This window comes from Cetorhinus maximus, chromosome 9 (assembly GCF_964194155.1).
Source record: "Cetorhinus maximus chromosome 9, sCetMax3.hap1.1, whole genome shotgun sequence".
Taxonomy (NCBI): Eukaryota; Metazoa; Chordata; class Chondrichthyes; order Lamniformes; family Cetorhinidae; genus Cetorhinus; species Cetorhinus maximus.
In genome coordinates, this window is record NC_135887.1 from 109,916,584 (window position 1) to 109,941,575 (window position 24,992).

The 24,992-nt window shown below is 48.2% G+C and overlaps 1 protein-coding gene and 1 non-coding gene across 3 annotated transcripts in view; both read right to left on the reverse strand.

Annotated features, from left to right (window-relative positions):
• The window catches only part of LOC144684920 (malignant fibrous histiocytoma-amplified sequence 1 homolog), a 75,998-nt gene that overhangs the window by 37,900 nt on the left and 13,106 nt on the right, over nucleotides 1–24,992 (reverse strand). For both annotated transcript variants that reach the window (XM_078549336.1, XM_078549335.1), the window contains exons 3-7: nucleotides 20,236–20,530; nucleotides 18,778–18,964; nucleotides 16,288–16,466; nucleotides 11,263–11,744; nucleotides 9,708–9,865 (exon numbers count right to left, since the gene is read on the reverse strand). In XM_078549336.1, the coding sequence (XP_078405462.1) occupies nucleotides 9,708–9,865; nucleotides 11,263–11,744; nucleotides 16,288–16,466; nucleotides 18,778–18,964; nucleotides 20,236–20,530 (1,301 nt within the window). The remainder of the gene's footprint in view (nucleotides 1–9,707; nucleotides 9,866–11,262; nucleotides 11,745–16,287; nucleotides 16,467–18,777; nucleotides 18,965–20,235; nucleotides 20,531–24,992) is intronic.
• Nucleotides 19,815–20,067, reverse strand: LOC144685123 (small nucleolar RNA SNORA53). Its single transcript, XR_013577637.1, has one exon. It is a non-coding gene; the product is annotated as a small nucleolar RNA SNORA53 (small nucleolar RNA).

A 24,992-nucleotide genomic window follows, 5' to 3' on the forward strand; every position in this document is an offset into this window, starting at 1 on the left:
TTGTCAGTGTCTCTCTCTGGTCTCTCCTGTGTCTTTCTCAGTTTCTCTATCTCCCATTGTGACTCTCTGTCTCTATCTCTATCTGTTTCTGTCTATTTCTATCTCTCTCTGTCAGTTTCTGTATCTCTTTCTTTCTCGGTCTCTCTCTGTCTCCCTCTCTCTGTGTTTCTGTCTCTATCTCTGTGTCTCTATTTCCCTTTGTTTCTGCCTCTCTGTTTCTTGTTGCATCTGTCACTCTCTGCATCTCTTTCTCTCAGCCTCTGTATTGCTCTCTGTCCCTCTGTCTCTGTTTGTCTTTCTCTCAGTCTCACTCTCTCGGTCTGTTTGTCTCTCTCTCTGTCGCTCTCTATTATCCATTTGTGACTGTATCTCTCTTTCTCTCTCTGTCTCTTTCTCTCTGTGTGTCTATCTCTCTCTCTGCCTCTGTCTCTCTCTGTGAACACAGGAACAGGAGGGTGCCATTTAGTACCTCCACCTTATTTCACTATTCAATGAGATCATGGCCAACCTGCGATTTAACTCCATATACCCCATCTTTGCCCCATATCTCTTAATACCTTTGGTTAACAAAAATCTATCAATCTCAAATTTAAAATATACAATTAACCTCGCATCAACTGATACTTGCAGAAGAGAGTTCCAACCATCCCCCATCCTTCAGGCAGAATATTTCGCTTGGCGTGTGGGCGTGCGCTCGAGCGTAAAATGACGAGCGATGACATCGGGCAAGCGTCCCAGCATCATCGTGAACTCGCGCGATATTTCGGTCAGCGGGCACGGTCAGCCTGGTGTCTACATCTGCGTTTGAAGCCATGTCCTTACAGCAACTCCGACGCGGGCAGCCTCCCTGGGACCGCCCGCGCCGTTTTTGAACCAGCAGCTGAGTCGCCATTGGACTCGGCGGCCAACAGGCCCCCGCCCCCGCCCGCCCGCCCCTTCTTGAACATTCTGCAGCCGGCATTCACACTCGGCGGGCCTTAATTGGCCAGCCAGCCTGAACTCGCGGTCACAACCCGATTGCGGGCAGCGGTCTGTTTCACGGCTGCTCCCGCTCGCCCCCACTGTGCCCACCTGATGACTGGAAAATCCTGGCCTTTGTGTGCAGAACTGTTTCCTAGTATCACTGCTGGGAGCTCTGGCTCTAAACTATGCCCCCTAATGTAGGACTCCCCACTAGTGGAAATAACTTCTCTCCATCTACCCTAAATATCTGGAAAACTTTGATGAAATTACTCCTTAATCTTCTAAATTCCAGGGAATATAAACCCAGTTGTGTTATCTCTCCTTGTTAATTAACGCTTGGAGACCAATCTGGTAAACCTATGCTGCACTCCCTCCGAGGCTAATATATCTGTCCTAAAATATGGTGTCCACTGCTTACAATATCGCTTATCTTTGCATCATCAGCAAATATGGGTAAGTGATTTTCTATTGAATCATTTAAGTCATCAGCAAATATGGTGTATAGTTAAGGTCCCAACATGGATCATTTTGGGACACCACTTGCCAATTAGAGTAGTTGCTATTAACCTTACTCTCTGTCTTACTCAACTAATTTCCTAACCCAGGTCAAATAATTTGTCTTCAATTCCATGGGCTTCAACTTTAGCTATCAGTCTCTTATGAGGGACTTTATCAAATGCAGGCAAATGCAGTTAAGATACAGATCAGCCATGATCTAATTGAATGGTGGAGCTGCTCGAGGGGCTGAATGGCCTCCTCCTGTCCCTGTGTCAAATGGTGAGCAGCTGAATGCGTGCTTCACAACACAGGTACATGTTCACAGTCAAACAATGAGTATACAAGGAATAAAGTCTTCAACAGTCAAGGTCACTCAGAAAGCCAGCTCCAGTGGGTAATTTTTGGAAATGATGACCCGGCACTATGCAGGTGGAGCTGCTCTCCGAGGCTGGGGTTAAGACACAGAGTGAGGAAGCTGCACTCTGCAGCTGCTCAGGATGGTGCTGACACCGAGTGTAAAAGAAGCATTTGAACCTTAAATTTACGGAATGTGTATGTTTCTGTCAAAACTGTTAAGAAAAAGCTGACAAGCAAATTCTAAAATAAAATGAGGAACTCCTGCCATCTGTATGACCTGGGGTCAAAGTGAGAGCATGTGACATCAGGTTGATTCTCTTCCCCTTACGCTCCTGGCTGTTGTAGGACAGAGTGCTGGAACAGCTCACATATTGTACAAAGAGTGAGTTCACCATCCCTACTGCTACTCTAACAAAATCTCCACCACCTAATGGTCACTGATACAGAGGCATAGACACAACAGCAGCAACAACAACTTGTATTTGTTCGGTACCTTTAACATAGTAAAATGTCCCAAGGTGCTTCACAGGAACATTATCAAACAAAATTTGACGCTTGATTCACATGAGGAGATATTAGGTCAGATTACCAAGGGCTTGGTCAAAGAGGGAGGTTTTAAGGAGAGTCTTAGGGGAAAAAGAGAGTTAGGGAGATGGGGAGGTTTTGGGATTATAATTCCAGAGTTTAGGATCCAGGCAGCTAAAGTCATGGCCACCAATGACGGAGTGGTTAAAATCAGCGATGCTCAAGAGGCCTTCCGTTCCCTCAAACCTATTCCCATCAAACTGCTGACCACTCAACTTTCCTTCCTGGCCCCCATCTTAGTTCATATTGTTAACAGTTCTTTCTCTTCAGATAGTGTCAGGCTCCACTTCAAATCTTCCTCCATCACCCTCTCCTCAAAAAGCCCACCCTTGACCTCCTCACCATGCTAATTATGGTTAAAAGTGTGGCATAAATGCAAGTTGTTGTTCCAATTCTGGCACCTTGTGCAGTCCCGATTTTCATCACCCTATAGTTGGCGGTTGTGCCTTCAGCTGCCTGGGCCCTAAGCTCTGGAAATCCATCCCTAAACTTCTCCACCTCTCTCTCTCCTCTCGGTTTCTCATTGAAGCCTATCACTTTCACCAAGCTTTTGGTCACCTGCCCTAATATCTCCTTATGTGGCTCGGTGTCTAATTTTGACCCATAAAGGCCAGAATTTGACGCTCGCCCACCACTGGGTTTTTAGGCGGGAGGGGTTGCGAGTGTGAAACTGAAGGGACGGGATTCCCTCCAGGTTCCTGCCCACTGCAACCGCACAGCGATTTTATGCTGGGGTGGGCAAGGCCTTGGACGAGAAGCTCGCCCTCGCCCCAGTTGAGGCCCTTAAGTGGTCACATGGACTGCAGCGGTTCAAGGAGGCAGCTCAACACCACCTCCTCAAGGACAATTAGGGATGGGCAATAAATGCGGGCCTAGCCAGCGAAGCCCACATCCCGTGAATTAATTTTTAAAAAAATTAATGGCCCCTTAAGGGCCGTTTCCCGCCCAGCCTCAATTTTCAGGCTGACAGAAAGATTGAACATCTGTGGGGGAAAGCCCGAAATAAAACAAAAGTTAGATCTCTGGCGGGGAGAGGGGGTGGTTTGGTGCCTAATTCAAAAGCCCCCACCCCCGCTTGAGGTCCGGTGGCCTCCCTCCCAACCAGACTCTACCCAAAAATCCCAATCACCCGCTTCGTGTAACCCCCAGGCCTTCCCTAGTCTCCTCACCCTGGTTACCGGGCCTAGGGCGGAATCGTCCCAGATTTGCGGCAGCGGGTGGGAAAAAGAACGTTGAACCCGTCGGCCACAATGGCGGCTTTTCACACCGTATTGTCCCATTCCCGGCGTGTCCCATCTCATTAATAATTCACTCCTGAGAAACACGGTGGGTCGCTGGCAGGGCGGCCGCCATCAGCTCAGGCCTTCAGTAAACCGGGCGCCAAATTTAAAGGCCCCCCCCTGCACAGAGCTAGTGCTCCTCAAGGAATAGGAAGCCGCTGGGAACTGGTGGCTGCCAATGGGAGGAAAGGTGTTCCCCCAAATTTAGGGACACCTACCTCTAGCGCTGACTAGACCCAGTGGAGGGCCGTTGTGAAGTCCTCTAACCCCATTCTGGGCAAAAACCAGCAAGCAAGGTCACCAATCCAGCATGGGAGGCGGCGGCAGTGGTGGTCAGTGTCAACTCCCTGCTTAAGAGGACAGCCACCCAGTGCTGAAAGAGCATGAACGACCTCCTCCATTCCACCAGGGGAAGTTACTCTTCTCATCACTCTCAGCTCACACACTCACACAAACCCATCACACATCCACAGGGATCTCACTCACTACCAATTCAGGGGACATCACCGTTCACTCTCTCACACACACCTTCATCTGCCCAGCGGATTGTGTCCTCATCCCGTCCATGGCACCACTCACCACCCACACATGCCAGGCATCTTTGTTACTTGGCCTAGCAGGTGTCCTGCTTATACTCCATCCGTCTCTATTCATGCACAACAAGCTGACACACAACAACAGGGAGAGGTCACAGACCTGTGGAGGAATGCCTGAAATCAAGGACCTCACAGACTTTGAAAATAGAGTCATCCAGCTGGCCGGCGACAAGCTGGACCGTTCCTGTGCTGACGGTGAGGTCGGCAGCGCTCTACCAAGTGAGGATCCAGCAATGCAACATCCATTAGACAACCATGCTGTGAGTCACTTCCTCTGTTCCACAGTCCCCTGCCATGAACTAATTATCTCTCCCACACCCTCCACCAGCGCAGAGACACATACCTCGGTGGGACCTAGCTTTAGAGTAGCCTCAGGGTCACATTCTGTTGAGCACTTCGCACTGTCTGATCCACAGCAGGGGCTTCCCAGGTATCTGGCACTCATAGGATGCTGGAGGCCAGAAATTTGCTGAGTCCAAGTCAGATGATGAGCCTCTAGACTCAATCATGTCACAGTTGCTGGATCTGCAAAGGCAAGCTCAGGAACATCAGGAAGGGATCTCCACTGCACTCCTCAGACTGCAAGGCACGATGGAGGAGCTGGTCTGCCTTCACTCTGAGGTGATAGCACCAGCATTGCCAATGCACCGAGGTCAACACTGGTAGGATGGCGGCCGCCATGGAGACCTTTGTCCAGGACTTCGCTCCTGTACTGCTGCGTGGGCTCAACTCCATCACTGATGCCATAGTTGGCCTCCAACACGGGAGGGGTGTCGGGCAGCCTGACCTCACTCCAGCTACCCCTTCTCCTCAAGTAGTCAGCCTGGGACCCTCGGGCACCCATAAGGGGGAGGATCAGCAGGTGCACACCCCAGGGCCATCCATCCAGGTGACTTTGGGAGTGTCCAGCCCATCCGAATCCCCTCTTCCTGTGATCTCAGCAGCTCCAGCTCCATAGGCCGAGGAGGGTGCCACTGCCATACAGCAGGTCCCCAAAAGCAGGCCGGGGCCCCCCAGGTCTTGGCCCTCCAGAGGACACTTGCCAAGGTCATCACAGACAGGACATTGCAGTTAGCAGGCTGCCTCCACCTCTGCTGTGGATGCCCGGAGAGCACCAAGACGTAGCGGTTGGGTTAGGAAAGTTAAGGAGAATTAGTTACACAGCCTGGGTACGGGTGTTAATCACTTGTAATTAATGTTCACTATTGTCAATAAACTCCCAAGAATGTCTCCCTGCCTAGGGCTCCTTGTTCTGATGAGCAGAGTTCGTGTCACTCAGATGTGAAACCTTTCTGCACAAGATAAAGGCAGGTGTTTCAGTCCAGGGCCTCTTCCCTGTGTTCTGTGCAGCCTTCAGGCCAAAGTGATGGTCCAGCCTCACACTCCCTGGAAACATTACTGATGCCAGCACCTCGACAGTGCTAGTCATTGCTGCCAGAATGCAGTGGGCAGGCACCACAGAGTTCCTTCATTCTCTCTGTTTGCTCTTAGCACCTTTAAGGAGGGGCTGGCCCCCATCTCTTCAGCATCTGTGACCAGTGATGCTGTGCTTCTGAAGGGCTCAGGTGCTGAAGGTGGACAAAGGATCAGATGTTTTTAAAGTTCCATGGCTGCGCCTCTATGATATGACCCTGATCACACAGCACAAGTGAGCTGCCCTCAGCCAGATAGGAGTCAGATATTCTCAGAGACTTTGTGAAGATTTATGGAGTGTCCTCACTGCATGTTGTCATCATCCTCCTGCAATCCAGTGACTATTAGGGCCTCCACTGTGTCTCCATGACAGGTGCATTCTCATCGTGGATATTCACGCTGCCTTAAGCCAGATGTGAAACCTTGGTTCCTGCACAAGATAAAGGCAGGTGTGTCTCATTCCAGGGCCTCTTCCCTGTGCAGTGCACAACCTTCACAGTCACTGGACACACTAATCATGCCTGCGCCTTGATGGGGCTTATCATTGTTGCTAGAATGTCCTGGGCCGGCAGCACAGAGCTCCCTCATTCTCCCTGTGTGCTGCCAGCTGACCCCATCTCCACAGCACCTGTGTCCGGTGACAGTGTGGTCCTGAAGGGTTCAGCTCATGAAGGATGCCATAGGATCAGGAGAAGTTAAAGTTTCCCTGCTGCATGTCCATGATATGACCCAGTTCACAGAGTGCAAGCGATGTGCCATCAGCCAGACAGGAGTCAGACATTCACATAAGCTATGTGAGGATCTATGGAGTGTCCCCACTGCATGTCAGCATCATCCTTCTGGACTGTAGGGACTTTGGGCATCTGCTGCGTCTCCATGACAGGAGCATTATCACAGAGGGTATGTGCGCTGCCATCAGCCGGACAGGAGTAAAATATTCACAGGTGCAATGTGAGGATCTATGGCGTAGCCCCACTCCATGTCATCATCATTCTCCATGAATCTAGCAGCTATGAGGGCCTCCCGAGCACGCCTGCCTCGCCTGGCCAGTGCGATGGTCTCATCACCATAATCCTGACCTTTGGAGACGTCATCATCGCCACCCCCTTCGATGTCCTCCTCATTGGAGGAGACATGCAGCTCCTCCATCTTCTCCTCAGCCAGCTCCGTGTTGCAGCGCCAGGTTGTTAAGGGCACAGCAGGCGGCAATGATACCCTCTGTGGACTGTATTGCAGGGCTCCACCGGACCGGCCCAGGCATCGGAAGCTCATTTTCAACATCCCAATGGTTTACTCCACCAAGGTGCGAGCTGTAGCATAAGCCTCATTGTACCTTCTTTCTGCTGAAGTCTGAGGCTGTTGCATGGGCATCATCAACCATGTCCTCTGCAGGTAGCCCTTGCCCCCGAGGATCCATCCCTGCAACCTTTGTGGACCCTGGAAGATGCTAGGGAAACCTACCAGGAATGAAGGAGTTGTGGACACTCCCTGGGGATTGTGCGCAGAACTGCAGGATGCATTTGTGGTGGTCGCACACCAGCTGAACCTTCTGGTTGACATGGTTGACCACTTTTGCCATGGAGATCTGAGCGCCACATGAGTGCAGTCGATGGCACCCTGCACCTGTGGGAAACCCAAGATCTGGGCAAATCCCAGCACTCTTGCATCCTGGCTTTCCTGATCCCAGGCGAAATGCACAAAGTTGTGTGCCTTCGCGAGTATGGCTTCCGTGACCTCCTGGATACACTTGTGTGTGGAGGCTTGCGATATCCCACAGAGGTCACCTTTGGAGCCCTGAAAGGAGCCAATGGTGTAAAAATTGAGCATTGGGTCACTTTTGTGGCCACTGGCGGTGAATGCCGTCCATGTCCCCATGGTGCCAAATCCTGCAGTAGCTGGCAGATGTGACCGACCAGTTCCCTGGACATGCGTAGCCTTCGGCGATACTGTCTCTCGGTCATCTGCGTGAATGGCAGGTGCCATCAGTACAACATGTGTCTAGCTTGGCGCCGACCAGCTTGCTGTGGCTCTTCAGCGGCGTGTGCACGAATCCCAGTCGACATCTTCTTGAGGGTGCAGCTCCTCTCTCTGCCCAGCCAGTCGCCTTCCTTGCTCTCTTCTCCTTCGTCTCCACTCTCTGTAAGCCATGAGGCATTCAGCTAGTTCACCAGGCTCCATGCTCCTGATGTACTCCTCCTGCAGAATGAAAGAGATGCATTAGTTAACATGAGTGTACTAAGAACCTCTCTTGGTTAAGTCCAAAGGCCCCTTAACGCATGCCGGAGATTGCTAGCCACCACTTGGATGGCCAGGGTTTAGTGCGCTGCATGGCTGCCTGAGACCCCACCCACCTCCACCCCACTGCACCTGACCATTTGGCAGCATCTTCAGCCACTGGACTGCATGCTGTGTCCTCAGCTCAGGCGCAGGCATTCTCCTAACCCGCACTGCAAGGCTGCGCTGTTAACTTGAACCATGGGGGAGACTGGTCCAAATCGGGATGATGATATTGTAAAGGGCTGTGAGTGCCTCCACCAGTGACTGCTCCATGTCCACCTTTAGCAAGGAGATTGTACAACTTGCCCAGTCGTCCAACTGTTCTGCAGTCCACTAAAACACTCATTAGTTTGCAGTCTGTGCCCAAGTATCCAAGTGGAGCATTTGGTGGCACTTCCATGCCTCCGCGTTGCTTGAGTGGGCAGATAAGCTAGAGGCCCGACTCCAAACACGTCAACATAGCTGTGTCTGAACTGTCTCAGCTGCAGAGGAACGGTCACTTTATACAAAGTTTCCCTAATGCGTGGCTGCTTCCCTCCCCCCCCTCTCCCCAGCATGTGTTTGTGCTCTACCATCAGATTGTGCTGCCTCGCGGCCCCCCCCAACTAACCCAACCACAGGGCAGACCTTATCCCAGCACCGCACTGTCAGCCAGCCGGGAAACAGCCACTTTCCTGTGCCCTCGCCTGAATGCGCGGCGCCTCTGCCTTGAAGTGGAATGGGCGACCCTCTCGAGTGCTGCGTGACTGTGCACTCACCTCCGAGTTTCTCTCGTAGTTCAGCTCGCCAGGTGCAGGCCTCTTAAATGCTGCAGTGTGCAATCATGTTAATGTGCCCGGGTGGTCCAAGGTGGGAGGGCGAGCAGGACTTATAATTATATGAAGAAGTATTAAAATGACGTTCCCAACATCGGCGGTGGGAAACACGGCCCCTCATTGACAGGCGGGATGGACGATCGCAAACTGGTTTCACGACATTGTGATTTTTGGCCTTCTCACCATATTACCTGCTCACGCCCGCCATGATACCCGACACCAACAGGGGTGGAAAAGTCCGGCCCTAATCTCCGACATCTTCTTGAGCTTCCTCTTCGGTCCGCTGCAGCGCGGTTTCTGCAGGGACTGGGGAGCTGCGAGCCAATCAGCAGCTCTCTGAGGCGGGACTTCCTCCCAAGTGAGGGGCAGAAGTCCTGCCTGTAGCCAATCAATGATCACTGGAGCTTAAATTGGCTGCGGTGCAGCCAACTCTTCGGGTGGTGGGAAACAAGACCCCGCCATCCGAAACATTCAAGCCAATGTTCCTGTGAAGCACCTAGGAACATTTTACTTTGTTAAAGGCACGATGTAAATGCAAGTGGTTGTCGTTGTGATCAATGAATACTGAAGCTGCCTTGTCATCCAGCATTTTCACACCAGCCTTATTCAGCTGAAGACAGTGGGTAGGATTTTCTGCCCCACCCCCAGGATCGTCTGGTCCCACCGGAAGTAAATGAACTTTCGGCTTGGCCGCCGCATCCAGCATGGCGGGTCCCACCACTGCGGGGCTGGCAAAACCCGGCCAGTGTAGTACAACCAACAATATGGTGAGGGTTGGTGTGAATTTCCTTTGCTATTTTAACTGAAATTTTACCCAGCTTGAAACAAACAGAATAGCACATCAGTTTGTAAGGCTTAATTGTAGCAGTCTCGTCAATTCACAAAAGGGCAGCCAAACATCTGAAGGATGTGGCCAGACCTACCTTTCTCCTTTTCATTTCCCTTGCAGCGGAATTCAATATAACTGTTGGCTTCTTCATTGTGTTCCTTCAGGAGGAGTTTCCTCCCATTACTCACCACCAGGCATCGCTCTTTTCCAACCCAGTGAGAATAAATAAAATTACACAGTTTAATTGTTACCCTGTGAAATGCAGAGATGGGAATTAGGAAGAGGATTCTTACTGACACATGTCAAGAACGAATTGGTTTTCAACAACAATAAAAACAGCTATATTTATATAGCACCCTTAACATCGTAAGGCCCAACCATCTTCAGCTGCTTCATCAATGACCTTCCTTCCATCATAAGGTCAGAAGTGGCATGTTCACTGATCAAGCAGCCTGCTTGATTGGCACCCCCTCCACAAACATTCACTCCCTCCACCAACGAACAGTGGCAGTAGTGTGTACCATCTACAAGATGCACTGCAGGAACTCACCAAGGGTCCTTAGGCAGTACCTTCCAAACCCATAACCGCTACCATCTTGAAATAAACAGAATGGCACATCAAGGGCAGTGGACATATGGGAACACCACCAGTTGGAAGTTCCCCTCCAAGCCACACACATCCTGACTTGGAAATATATCGCCGTTCCTTCACTGTCGCTGGGTCAGAATCCTGGAACTCCCTCCCTAACAGCACAGTGGGTGTACCTACACCACATGGACTGCAGCGGTTCAAGAAGGCAGCTCACCATCATCGTCTCAAGGACAATTAGGGATGGACAATAAATGCTGCCGCAGCCAGCGACGCCCATATCCCGTAAATGAATTTAAAAATTGCCAAGGCACTTCACAGGAGAAATATTCAATAAAATTTGACACCAAGCCACAGAAGGAGAAATCAGGCAGATGACAAAAGCTTGATGAAAGAGGTATGTTTAAAGGAGTATGATAAAGGACGAGAGAGAGAGAGAGAGAGAGAGAAGCTTAGGGAAGGAATTCTAGAGCTTAGGGCCCAGGCAGCTGAAGGCATGGCTGCCAATGATGGAGCAATTAAAAATGTGGATGTTCAATAGGCAAGAATTGCAGAGTGCAGAGACTATAGAGGGGCTGGAGCAGGTTCCAGAGTTATGGAGGGATGAGGTCATGGAGGGATCTGAAAATAAGGATGAGAATTTTAAATTTGAGGCATATGATTTATGCAACATTACTTTTAACAAATTTATTTTCAATATGGCTGCAATGGTGTTTTATTAAAACAAGTCCAATTATATGAAGAGAAAATTGATTTGAAAAGTGATTTAAATTTTTGTATGTGAACTTGATAAGAAGCCAAACTGCAGATACTGAAGATACACATAACTTCCGAAAAAGAAGTTAGCTCATGATAGAGCTGTCATGTTAACATGGTGAAATGGGGTAAATGGCCTAGTCCAGTTCCTTTTCTCAGTTTTCCTAACCTCATCACCTAAATTCATACAAAGTGGGCAAGTTAGCGTATAGGCCTGTTCCTCATGGACCCTTGTCACAGGACCCGTCAGCTTTCAACAGAGAACGGAAAAAATTAACGGAAAAAATGTTGGGAACAGCAATACCTGTGGAAGAATCCTTGTGGAATTTCGGGCAAGAAGAAAGCTCGGATGTGTAGATCCTCTTTACCGTCTTCTTTCCAATGTTCTGATACCACCTTTGTATCAGTCAAGTAACTTGGGAATAAGTAGGTGAGAGGGGGAGCAATACCTGACGATGGCCATGGGGAGCCTGGCCGGAACACATGTGCATCAGGATTTAAGGCCTGCGATTTTGAAGAAAGACAAATACCAAAATATTCCAATATTTGGAATAGTTTGCCATTCCCGTTCTCATCTCCAAGCAAGTCCTCTGCCATTTCGCGCAGATCTGCATTGCCTTTGAGCTGATGCTTGACCAGGATCATTATGGCTTTGTGATGTAGAGTTGCTTTGGTCTGAAAGTCAATGATCCATTTTTGCTGGTCTGGTTTAACGGCCAATTCCTTCTTCAGTGTTTTGGCCGGGATACTGTTCAGCTGAATCAACAGATCATGGCGGACAATCATCTGAAATAACAAAGAACTTAAATGGAAAGAGGTTCCGAGTTGACAGAACTTTTGAGTCTCACCTTCCTATTACTCAATGGCATCTGTATTGAAGCATTTCTATTTGTGTTTGTTATTATCATTCACATTATTTCACATATTCAAAATCCTCCTAGGAACAAACAACACAGCAAGATTTCTATAGCACAAAAGCGAAATACTGAGGATGCTGGAAATCTGAAATAAAAACTGCAGTGCTGGAAATAATCAGCATGTCTGGCAGCATCTGTGGAGGGAGAAACAGAGTTAATGTTTCAGGTCAGTGACTTTTCCCAGTTCTGATGAAATATCACAGACCTGAAACATTCTCTTCACAGATGCTGCCAGACATGCTGATTATTTCCAGCGTTTTCTGTTTTTAATCCAGATTTCTACAGAGCCTTTCCCAACCTCAGAATGTCCCAAAGCACTTTATAGCCAATGAAGTACTTTTGAACTAGGTAACTGGTCTAAAATGCAGCAGCCAGCAAGATCCCACAGAAAACAATAATAAGCAGATAATCTGTTTTTAGTGATGGTGGTTGAGGGATCAACATTGGCTAGGACGCTGGGCTAACTCCCCTGCTCTTCTTCCAATAGTGGCATGGGATCTCTTCAATCACCTGACAGAGTAGATGGGGCCTCACTTTAACACCTCACTCAAGACAGTGCACTGCTCCTTCCATACTTCCTGCTCTAACAAAGCAGCGCTCCCCTAGTACTGCCCCTCCAGCTGTGCAGCACCCCCTCACTACTAACCCTCTGACAGTGCAACAGTCCCTCAGTACTGCCACTTCAACAGTGTAGCACTCCAGTAGTACTGCCTCTCCAACAGTGCGATGCTGCCTTGGTACTGCCCCTCCAGCAGTGCAGGACCCTTCAGTACTGCCCCTCCAGCAGTGCAGGACCCTTCAGTACTGCCCCTCCAGCAGTGCAGGACCCTTCAGTACTGACCCTCCAGCAGTGCAGGACCCTTCAGTATTGACCCTCCAGCAGTGCAGGACCCTTCAGTACTGCCCCTCCAGCAGTGCAGGACCCTTCAGTACTGACCCTCCAGCAGTGCAGGACCCTTCAGTACTGACCCTCCAGCAGTGCAGCACCCTTCAGTACTGACCCTCCAACAGTGCAGGACCCTTCAGTACTGCCCCTCCAGCAGTGCAGGACCCTTCAGTACTGCCCCTCCAACAGTGCAGCACTCCATCAGTACTGTCCCTCCAACAGTGCAGCACTCCCTCAGTACTGTCCCTCCAACAGTGCAGCACTCCCTCAGTACTGTCCCTCCAACAGTGCAGCACTCCCTCAGTACTGTCCCTCCAACAGTGCAGCACTCCCTCAGTACTGTCCCTCCAGCAGTGCAGCACCCTTCAGTACTGACCCTCCAACAGTGCAGGACCCTTCAGTACTGCCCCTCCAGCAGTGCAGGACCCTTCAGTACTGCCCCTCCAACAGTGCAGCACTCCCTCAGTACTGTCCCTCCAACAGTGCAGCACTCCCTCAGTACTGTCCCTCCTTTACACAGCCGGTATATCCTCTATATTCCTTTACAAAGCTGGCATCCCCTCTTTCTCTCAGGCAAAGACACCCACACCGCAGATACTAAAGGATCACAGAAGTATGATCAGTTCAGTTTTTTTGTGGATTATTCGATGTTATGTTGCATAAGGTTGGTATTGAAATAGGCGTTTTGTGGTGGCTTTTATTTTGGCAATGTGGTCAAAAGGACGCAGCGATGGTCAGTAACTGAGGGACAGTGAGGTGGGGAACCAATGGACAACATAGATCTGGCATTGTACTTAGAGGGGCTGGCATAGGTCAGGCACAAAGCAGGCTGCTCAGCTAGAATGTGCCTGTCCTCTGCCTCCTCCTCCTGGGGTCATTAGCCAGTCTGTGGTGGCAAAGACTGTGCCCTCAGGATTGTGGAGGGTGAGACAGATCCTGATTCAGGATACCCACTTTGGCAAGTAATGGAGAATACCGTCAAGCGATCCAGACAGCATCACAATCATATACTCTATAACGTTCCTCATTGCAGCTTGACTCCCATAATACGAATGTAGGTCACATGTGGTTGGGTTGCGGAGAGGAGTCATCAGCTGAGTGTACGGCAGAGAGCCTTTTTCACCCAGCAATCACCCTTTGGTTTTCTGTGGTGGCTGGAAGGTTGCTGGCACAGTGGACTGGCACAGAATGAATGACTGCTGCCCAGGATAGCAGGCATTCAGCAACTTGGATGTGGTCACACACCAACTGTACATTCAGCGAGTGGTAATCTTCACGATTATGGTACATCTCAGAGAAGAGGTGTTGCAGGTGTGCAGTCAATGGCACTATGCACCATGGGGAAGCCTGCTTTCCTGGCAAAGCCATATGTCCACGCAACTGCCTCTCTCTGTTTAGAGAGGAGCCAATGAATTCCCCCTCCGGTGTACAGAGCCACTGTGATGCTCCAGATGTAGCGATCAACAGTGAGCGGCAAGATGTTTGCACCGTTGCCTGTTCCAACCTGGAAGGACACGTAGAAGTTGAGGGCCATGGTCACCTTCGCCCGCACTGGGCAGCGCCACCCTCACCCTGCTCTGTGGCTGCAGGCTTGGTCCCAAAATGTGGCAAAGTCACCCTTTGGTGAATTGCAGCTACTGAACACAGTGCTCCTAGTTCGGGGCAGGGAGGGGAAATGTTCCCTGAAGACCCTTGGTGGTAAAACTTTGATGAGCAGCTTGTCTTCTCTGCTGCCTCTCCTCCAATCCCCTCTGATCCTGCAGGCCAAAGGGGATTGCACCAAAACACTATGACAGGGGGCAGGTGCTGTACTCAGGACCCTTTCCAGCCACGAGTAGTGGACTCAGTGGCCTTCATCAACTTTTCACAATTCCTCCAAACAGCTGGTATTTTCAAAGACCCAACAAGAATCAGTGGACAGTAATCATCAACTAAACTGCAAGTTCGATTGATGATGATTTTAAATATCACTGTTGAGGGGGTGGAAAAGGGGGGTGGGTGCCTCATGCTGCTGAGCATGTTCAGTTGTGCCTGCTTAAGGGAAGGCATTAACTGGGATGGCAAGATCCAAAGTGGCCTATCAGGCATCAAATCAGCATTAAACAGGATCGGCCCACTCAGGGGGTTGTTGTGGGTGGGGGGAGGCACAAATATTTGAAGGCGGCAGGGCAACCTGTTAAGAAACTACATGGGACACTTGGCTTTGTAAATAGGGTCAAAAACAAGGAAGCTGTCTTCAACCTTTATAAACACTGGTTAGGCACCAGCCAGTGTTGTAGTAAAAACAGGAAATGCTGGAAATACCTAGCAGTTCAGGCGGCATGTGTGGGAAAGCGGGGAAGGTGAAGGAGAGGAAAAGGTGGGGAGGTCTGTGGTGGGTTGGAAGGCAGGGGAGATTAAATGACCAAAGGGTGGTGGTGGCAAGGTCGAAGGGACAGGCGATAGCAAGAGTAAAGAAACAAAAGATGTGTCTAGAAAAGGTGTAAATGGCAGGATCCTGAACAGCCATCAAAAGAAAAGGAACAAAATGGAAGCAGCTGAGACCCATTGTAGGCACCACACTTTAGAAAGGCAGGCAAGGCCTTGGAGAGGGTGCTGAAGAGGGACTTCAGATATATGGAGTGACTGGAGAAGCTACGATTGTTCTCCTATGAGTAGAGAAGGGTATTTACCAGAGATGTTCAAAATCATGAAGGGTTTCGATAAAGTAAATGGAGAGAAAATTTCCCCCGGCTACTGGGCCAGTGACCAGAGGTCGAACATTTAAATATTTGGCAAAATAACTAGAGGAAAACGAGGAGTTATTTCTTCACGCTGCAAGTTATTAAGAACCACATCACATTCCCTGAAAGTGTGTGGGAGTAGATTCCATCGGAATTTGAGCAGGCAATTGGACATGTAGTTAAAGAAGAAAAAAAATTACAAAGTTATGCGGAAAAATGAGGGGCTGAAATTAATTGGACAGTTCTTTCAAAAAACTGGCACAGACAGGATCAACACAATGGCCTCCATCTGTGCTTTAAGTTTCTATGATTTTATGAATGATGAATGATGAAATGAGGCAGTGATCCCAGACTGACACTCATCTTAAACAAGGTGAAAACAGGTGTGATCCCAGACTGACACTCATCTTAAACAAGGTGAAAACAGGAGTGATCCCAGACTGACACTCACCTTAAACAAGGGGAAAACAGGAGTGATCCCAGACTGACACTCACCTTAAACAAGATGAAAACAGGAGTGATCCCAGACTGACACTCATCTTAAACAAGATGAAAACAGGAGTGATCCCAGACTGACACTCACCTTAAACAAGATGAAAACAGGAGTGATCCCAGACTGACACTCATCTTAAACAAGATGAAAACAGGAGTGATCCCAGACTGACATTCAATTTAAACAAGATGTAAACAGGAGTGATCCCAGACTGACACTTACTTTAAGCAAGATGTAAACAGGAGTGATCCCAGACTGACACGCAATTTAAACAAGATGTAAACAGGAGTGATCCTAGACTGACACTTACTTTAAACAAGGTGATCAGAAATGATGGCTTAAGGAACACTGTTCCTTCCAGGGTCTGCACCTCCTGGTACCAGACAATTAACCCAATCCGATGCAAGTAACTCAGAATGTATTTCAGCTGTTCCCTGTCAATGTTTTGGAGATTTACCATCATCAGTAATTCATCAAGAGCCACAGTTCCTGTTGAAAAAAACATGAAATTGAGAGACGGTGACTGTGGAACCCATACCCCAGTGAGAGTCAGTGTCTGTGGAACTCGTATACCAGTGAGAATCAGTGACTGTGGAACCCGTATCCCAGTGAGAGTCAGTGACTGTGGAACCCGTATCCCAGTGAGAGTCAGTGACTGTGGAACCCGTATCCCATTGCGAGTCAGTGACTGTGGAATCTGTATCCCAGTGAGAGTCAGTGACTGTGGAACCCGTATCCCAGTGAGAGTCAGTTCCTATGGAATCCGTATCCCAGTGAGAATCCGTGACTATGGAACCCGTATCCCAGTGACAGTCAGTGTGTGTGGAACCTGTATCCCAGTGAGAGTCTGTGACTGTGGAGCCTGTATCCCAGTGACAGTCAATTCCTTTGGAACCTGTATCCCAGTGAGAGTCAGTTCCTTTGGAATCCGTATCCCAGTGAGAGTCAGTGACTGAGGAACCTGTATCCCAGCGAGAGTCTGTGACTGTGGAGCCCGTATCCCAGTGACAGTCAGTTCCTATGGAACCCGTATCCCAGTGAGAGTCAGTGACTGTGGAACCCGTATCCCAGTGAGAGTCAGTGTGTGTGAAACCTGTATCCCAGTTAGAGTCAGTGTGTGTGGAACCCGTATCCCAGTGAGAGTCAGTGTCTGTGGAATCTGTATCCCAGTGAGAGTCAGTGTCTGTGGAACCCATATCCCAGTGAGAGTCAGTGACTGTGGAACCCGTATCCTAGTGAGCATCCGTGACTGTGGAACCCGTATCCCAGTGAGAGTCAGTGACTGTGGAACCCGTATCCCAGTGAGAGTCAGTGTCTGTGGAACCCGTATCCCAGTGAGAGTCTGTGACTGTGGAGCCCGTATCCCAGTGACAGTCAGTTCCTATGGAACCTGTATCCCAGTGAGAGTCAGTGTGTGTGGAACCCGTATCCCAGTGACAGTCAGTGTGTGTGGAACCTGTATCCCAATGAGAGTCTGTGACTGTGGAGCCCGTATCCCAGTGACAGTCAGTTCCTATAGAACCTGTATCCCAGTGAGAGTCAGTGACTGTGGAGCCCGTATCCCAGTGAGAGTCTGTGACTGTGGAGCCCGTATCCCAGTGACAGTCAGTTCCTATAGAACCCGTATCCCAGTGAGAGTCAGTGTCTGTGGAACCCGTATCCCAGTGCGAGTCAGTGTGTGTGGAACCCGTACCCCAGTGAGAGTCAGTGACTGTGGAACCCGTATCCCAGTGACAGTCAGTGTGCGTAGAACCCGTACCCCAGTGAGTGTTAGTGTCTGTGGAACCCGTATCCCAGTGAGAGTTAGTATCTGTGGATCTGTACCTCAGGGAGAGTCAGTATCTGTGGAGCTGTACCTCAGTGACAGTCAGTGTCTCTGGAACTGTTCCCTGTTGAGAGTCACTATCTGTGGAACTGTACCTCAGGGAGAGTCAGTGTCTTTGGAACTGTACCCTAGTGAGAGTCAGTATCTGTGACACTGTACCTCAGTGAGAGTCAGTGTGTGTGTAACTGTACCCCAGTGAGTGTCAGTATCTGTGGAACTGTACCTCAGTGAGAGTCAGTGTCTCTGGAACTGTACTGCGGTGAGAGTCAGTATATGTGGAACTGTACCTCAGTGAGAGTCAGTGTCTTTGGAACTGTACCCCGGTGAGAGTCAGTATCTGTGGAACTGTACCTCAGTGAGAGTCAGTGTCTTTGGAACTGTACCCTGGTGAGAGTCAGTATCTGTGGGACTGTACCTCAGTGAGAGTCAGTGTCTCTGGAACTGTGCCGCGGTGAGAGTCAGTATCTATGGGACTGTACCTCAGTGAGAGTCAGTGTCTTTGGAACTGTACCCCGGTGAGAATCAGTATCTGTGGAACTGTACCCCGGTGAGAGTCAGTATCTGTCTGAGGCTGTATTTCCAGGTGTGTGGAGGGGGCTGGGGAGAAGTGGCAGAAAAATGAGGGAAAAAGCAGAAACTGGTTAATATGCTCTAACCCATTTAGGACTGAGATGAGGAGGAATTTCTTCAAAGGATTGGGAATCTTTGGAATTCTCTGTCCTAGAGTGCAGTGGATGCTCCGTCATTTGTCAATTGATTTTTGGTTACTAAGGGAATTAAGAGACATGGAGGGGGAGTGGGATATTTTAGAAAGTGTAGCTGAGGTCGAAGAGACATAATCTCAATGAATGGCGGTGCAGGCTTAAAGGGCTGAATGGTCTACGCCTGCTGCTATTTCTTATGTTATGATAACCTGCCACTGTAGCCAGCAGAGTGAGACTGGACTCAGTGCTGTGTAAAACGATTTATCCTTACCATGTACTGGAACTTCTTGTGTTTCAATTAGTTCCATAATAGCTTTTTCTACCATCTTGTAAGTGACTGGAAGTTTCCGGATTACATTTGGGAAAATATCCGTATTCCGAACTGATTGCAGAATCTGCAGCCAAGCCTTGATTATGGCATCGTATCGAGTGCAATCGACGGGAATAAGGTCCAAAACCTGCAGGGCAAAAGTCACCCATTTTAGCTCAACTTTGCTTAAACTCTCATTGGTTTATATCTGGGAAGGGAGGAGGGGGGGGCGGGGGTGTGAAAGAGAAATGGAGAAAGGGAATGAGGGAAAGGGAGGGATGGAAAGATGGAAAGGATGGGAAGAAGAGAAGAAAGGAGGGAGGGAGGGATAGAAGGAAGGAAGGGAACGAGAGAGGGAACCAAGAACTGAGAAAAGGAAGGCAAGGTGGGAGGGAAGGTAGGAGAAAGGGAAGGGGGAGGAGGGTAAAGTTATGGGGAATAGCTGTATAGTATCTGTGTTGTAGACCAGTAAACCAGAGGTTGTGACTTTAAACCCCACCCTAAAATGTACAGTAATGTTTAATAAATGTGGTAATTTGTAGCTAGTACCAGGGCAGTAACCATGTCTGTTGTTGGATTGTTGTAACCTCTGTCTGCCCTTTGCAAAGCAAATTGGTAAGGGAATGAAGATCGAGTCTGACACTTCCTAATCCAGGGGTTCCCAATCCATAGGTTTGGGCAGGACGTGACATATCTTTGGAAGATGTCACATCTGCTGAGGCAGATGGTGGGGCCAGGGACCATGGTAAAATAAAGAGGGCCAAATATTCTTTAAATTAGGAGACCAGCCCTTCCTGTCTCCCCTCCTCCTGTTCCTCCCAAGGTCAGGCAGGGCCAGGAATGATCCTTGCCACTGCGTGTCCCCTGCCAACGTTTGTCCACCCCTGATTCCCCAAACTCCAATGGGGTCAGTGCCAATGGTCCCAAACCCGGTGTAAGCAAGCTTGCAAACATCTCACATTTCATTGCCATATTTAAACCAGGTGGATTTTGATATATGTATCCACACAGCAGCAAGATCCTGATAGCAGAAACAGCCTGGAGTAACAGGTTATTCACATCAGAACAGAGGGGCTACTGTGCAGGTATATTACTTTACCATGGCAATGACCTTGCACCTTTGACTGTACAGCCACTAGAGCTGGTGAATGTCACTTGCCAGCACATTGGAGAACCTAGCACCAGGGTGCAAAGAGATTTACCAGCAAGGCACAACAGATACATCCCAAAGGTGGATCTAGGGAGCTTGTGTGTGTGTGTTTTTAAATAACTGTCCAAACCAAATCTGCAATTATATGATTTTTGGTTCTGGCCTATTTCACATTGTGTGCACAAGTGAAACAAGGCAGTGCCCCGTTAAATGGTCAGCGTATCCAACATGAACCCTATCCTACTCTACAGAGTCAGTTTTATCTTCACCTTTAAACTGTACTTGGCTAAATCGTACAGTTTATTCACTTGATCACTGTATAATTCACACTGTGGTTTCTCCTTTAGCTTCACCAGACGCTGATTCAAGTTCTCCTCTCTCTCAGTCAGCATCTCCTGGATCTTCTCCTCAATGTCCTTCTTCTTCCTCTGGACTTCATCCTTATCACACATGTCTACATGACTCCCAATAGGAAGTACAATGGAATCTGGGACTCTCATTAAAACATTGTTGATCCAAAAACCAACCAGCTCCTTGAAGGAATCCTTGTCTTCCATCTTATACCTGGAGAAAGATAACCATCATCACTTAAAGACAAAGAAAAACATGGAATGAGAACCAATTATGCAAGTCATCAAGCTCACTCCTTTCACATATATGGTCTACTCTGTCATAAACACTGCCTCTGCTATTAACTTCCTGATAGGGTCATTATCCCTACAGAGTAAACAAAGAAACCTCCAGAATATTCATCCAACCTCACAGCTTCATTATTCAACCTTTTTACAATCAATGTTCACACCCTTGTCATTGCCCAGACCCTGGCATTCGATGTGCTGGGGATTATTTGATTTTCCAGGTCTGTGGCTATCCCTTCGATTGCCACTCTCTGTCCAAGACTGAGATTTATCCAGACTCTTTCTGAAAAGTTTAGCCATATTTGGATTGAAATGCAAGCATGTACTAAAGTCCTATCTGGCTTGCAATAGTCAGCTGACCTCTGCCAAGAGGCACTGATTGCAAGCAGTCATGTTACATTCAGTTCTAATAAAAACAGAGTAAAAGAAGCACTGTACTCATTGAGTTCACAACATGGTGTCAGAAGTGGAGCTGAGATTGAGTTTGAAGAGCTGTATAGAAGCAAGGTTACTAAAAGAGGAACACCAGAAATGTTCAGAGCTGCTGAAAGCTACTAAAAAAAGCCATTGAAAGGCACTGAAAAGGAAAAACAAATAAAAGAAGCAGACTGCAATTGAAGGGTGAGACACAATGGCTGTGAATTTTCCTCGCCTGGTATCTGTCGAAATGAAAGGTGATATGTGGCAGAACTGGCAGTTTTTCGACTTGCAATGGCAAAACTACGAGATTGCAACAAATATGAGTCGCACCACTTTGAACTCTGTTGAGAGTAGACTTCTACAAATTGTATTCCACCCTAAGTCACTCTAAAGAACAGAAAGAACAGACTGCAGATATTTTGAAAGCCTTGAAGGCATGCTTTACATAACTTATGAACGGTATGGGTTCAGCAATAGGGCTCAAGGTAAAAAAGTCTATTGATCAATATGTCACTGAAGTAACACAGCTTGCAGCGGCTTATAAATTTGGGCAACTAAGATGATCTAATTAAAGATGGGATTGTCTTAGGCAGAAGAGATTCTGTAGTGAGAGCATGTCCACTAAGAAAGGAGCAACATACTCTCAAGAAAGCGATCAATATGTGCAGAAGCACTGAGGTTTTACATCATCTGCTAGAGCTCATTCATGGCAGAACAGACCAGGCAATGCATTACGCTGATAGACATTCCAGGCCGAAAGAGCCTGAAGGATCACAAAAAAGGGCAGGATGCAAATACTGAAGACAGAAAAGGAAAAGAAGGATTGTCCAGCATGGGGAAAGCAGTATTCTAAGAAGCTGAATCATTTTGCACACCAGTGTTTGGCTAGAAAGACTCAAAATAAGATGACCACTGGAGAGGTATCAGCTGAAGATTCTGATGAATCACTACACGCCATACAGAAGGTTGGCTGCATCAGGTCTATAGGTGACAAATGATTTATGACCATTAGAATGATGACCACATAAGGAGAGCATCAAGTGAACAAGAAGTGTCAGATAGACACGGGCGTATCATGCAATAGCATGACTGTCGCAGACCTGTGCAAAGTAGCTCAACGTGGTGATCCAAAACTGAAACCCTTGAAAATAAGGTTGAGGCTATATGATGGCACGATACTCATGCCGAGAGGGCAAATTAATCTGGGAGCCCAATGCAATGGCAAACATGAAGATCTGGTGTTCCGGCTCATAGACGCTGAGCAACAGCCACTCATCTTAGCCGGAACAAGTCTAAAGCTTGTATTGGTAGCCCTAAACATCCCAAAAGAGTTATCATCTGGACATGACATACAAACAAGGGAAACAGATGTACATTGCTGACATGTTGTCGAGGGCAGCACTCCCTATGAAGACCGTTGAGGATACTCAAACAGAATGTGAAATCTTACAGATTCAATGGGAAACAGCAGCTTGACATGCTCTGGAAGACATCAAACCTGTAGAGACATTGAATCTGACAGACAAATGCCTTGCTCAAATCAAGCAAACTACCCACAAGATGCAACTCTCCTAGTGCTGCAAGAAGCAGTGATGAAAGGATGAGAACATCAGGCCTGAGAACATCAAGGGCACACCTGTGGTCACAAGAGCATATTGGGCATACAGAGATGAACTGACAACCCACAATGGCATCCTGTACAAAGGAAATAGAGTCATTATCCCTAAGGAGGTGACAGGAAAGATGTTGAAGTGCATCCATACAAGCCATCATGGAATTGATTCAAGTCTGAGGAAGGCAAGAGAATTACTCTACTGGCCAAACATGAGCAATGAAATTAAAGACCACATCAGCCAGTGCGGCGCTTGTAACGAGTACCAAGCTAAGTAAGCTAGAGAGCCACTGATGACGCATGACATCCCAGATCGTGGATGAAGCTAGGTGTACATCTCTTCACTCTAGCAGGAACTGATTATCTTGTCACCGTGGACTACCATTCTGACTACTGCTGGCTTCAACAACTACCGGTGAGATTGCAGAATGCCTGAAAGCACAATTCAGTCATTATGGCATTCCAGACATTGTGATGAGTGACTGTGGTCCTCAGTTCATAAGTGAAGAGTTTAGTTGCTTCATAAAAGTTGGGGAAATTCAACATGATACATCATCTCCACACTATCCCCAACTGAATGGAAAGGCTGAGGCAGCAGTGAAAATTGCCAAAGGAATCAATAAGAAATTGAGCAAATCTAGCACAGATGTATACAAGGCAATCCTCGAGTGGAGAAACACACCAACTGAAGGTATGGAAAGTAGTCCAATCCAAAGACTAATGTCACGTCACACACAAACTACTCTTCCAATAGCAACAATGCTACTGAAGCCAGAGGTAGTAATAGGTGTGAGTGAAAAAATTAAAGTGAAACAGCAGAAAGACAAATCCTAATTTTGACAAAGCTACCAAACCATTGCCAGAGTTGAGCATTCGAGAGCCAGTCAGGGTACAAACCTTCGACGCTCTCAACAGGAGTCATCGTACATGGCAATGTGGGACATGCAAAGAGCAATTGTCACTTCGATCGTATGAAGTGGATGTGAACGCAAATATACTGGCACAACCGCAGGCATATACACACAACTAGAGAAGCTGTTCCTTCACTCCAGGCAGCCGATCAGGAAGATGGGATCTCACCAAAGTACAGAGTACAGAACGAACATCCATCTCAAAGATCTACCGATCCCCAACAATGGAAATGGAACAACAAGTTACCATGGCAAAAACATGTGCCATGGGAACGACACACCCCAGAGAAGGAATATCACCCATCAGCACAGTCAATGACAACAAGCACGTGCACCATTAAGAGACCTGTACAATTTAACGACTATGTATGCAATGCATTTGCAGAGACTGACTAGAATAACAAACAGTTTGGTAATGCATGAGAACAGTTGTTATATAGTGGGTAACTTGGGCATCTCACAGTTACACATGTTAGTGCAAGCAATATTGTCTTTTGTTTGTTATGAAAAGGGGGATGTTTGGATTGAAATGCAATCATGTACTAAAGGCCCTACCAGGCTTGCTTTAGTCAGATGATCTCTGCCATGAGGCACTGAGTGGAAGTAGCCATGTTACATTCAGTTCTAACAAAGACAGAGTACAAGAAGCACTGTACTCATTGAGCCCGTAACAAGCCAGTAGCAGCTGTTAGTGAGTGACAGCAAATCACCTGAAAATTAACTTACTGGGACAAAGGTTTTTCTATCACAAAAGTATCTCTGAGCGAGGGCCAGGGTTCACTTTTTGGGTGAGAGTTTTGATGGAACATACAGGATTCACAACTTGTCTAAAACCCAATGAAAACATTTACTAATAACAAGGCCTACCTTCCTGGGAGTCAGAGCGGAAAGGACCTGCGGGAGACAATCGGGAGCTGAGAAGCACCGATAAATACAGACCGGGGAATGCAGAGCAACATACCTTCCTGGGAGTCAGAGCAGAGCAGAGCGGACCTGCGGGAGACAGTCGGGAGCTGAGGAGCACCGATAAATGCAGACCGGGGATTACAGAGCAACATACCTTGCTGGGAGTCAGAGCAGAGCAGAGTGGACCTGCGGGAGACAGTCGGGAGCTGGGGAGCGCCTATAAATACAGACCAGGGATTGCAGAGCAGCCTACCTTGCTGGGAGTCGGAGCGGAGTGGACCTGCAGGAGACAGTCGGCTGAGGAGCGCACTGTTTTGCTGTTTCAGTTGCCGTGAGGCAGCAGTCCAGGAAAAAGGAGAAAAAAGTAACTGTGACGTCACAGGAAGCTAGTAAGCTGATTGGCCGGTAAGTGCTCAGTCTAAGGGACAGTGTGTGAGAAACCAGCTTAGGGCAGGTGAGTTCAGGTAGATCTATAAATAAAAAGAACTAAAACTTAAAAATAATAAACCAAAATTTGAAAACTTTAAAAATAAAATAAA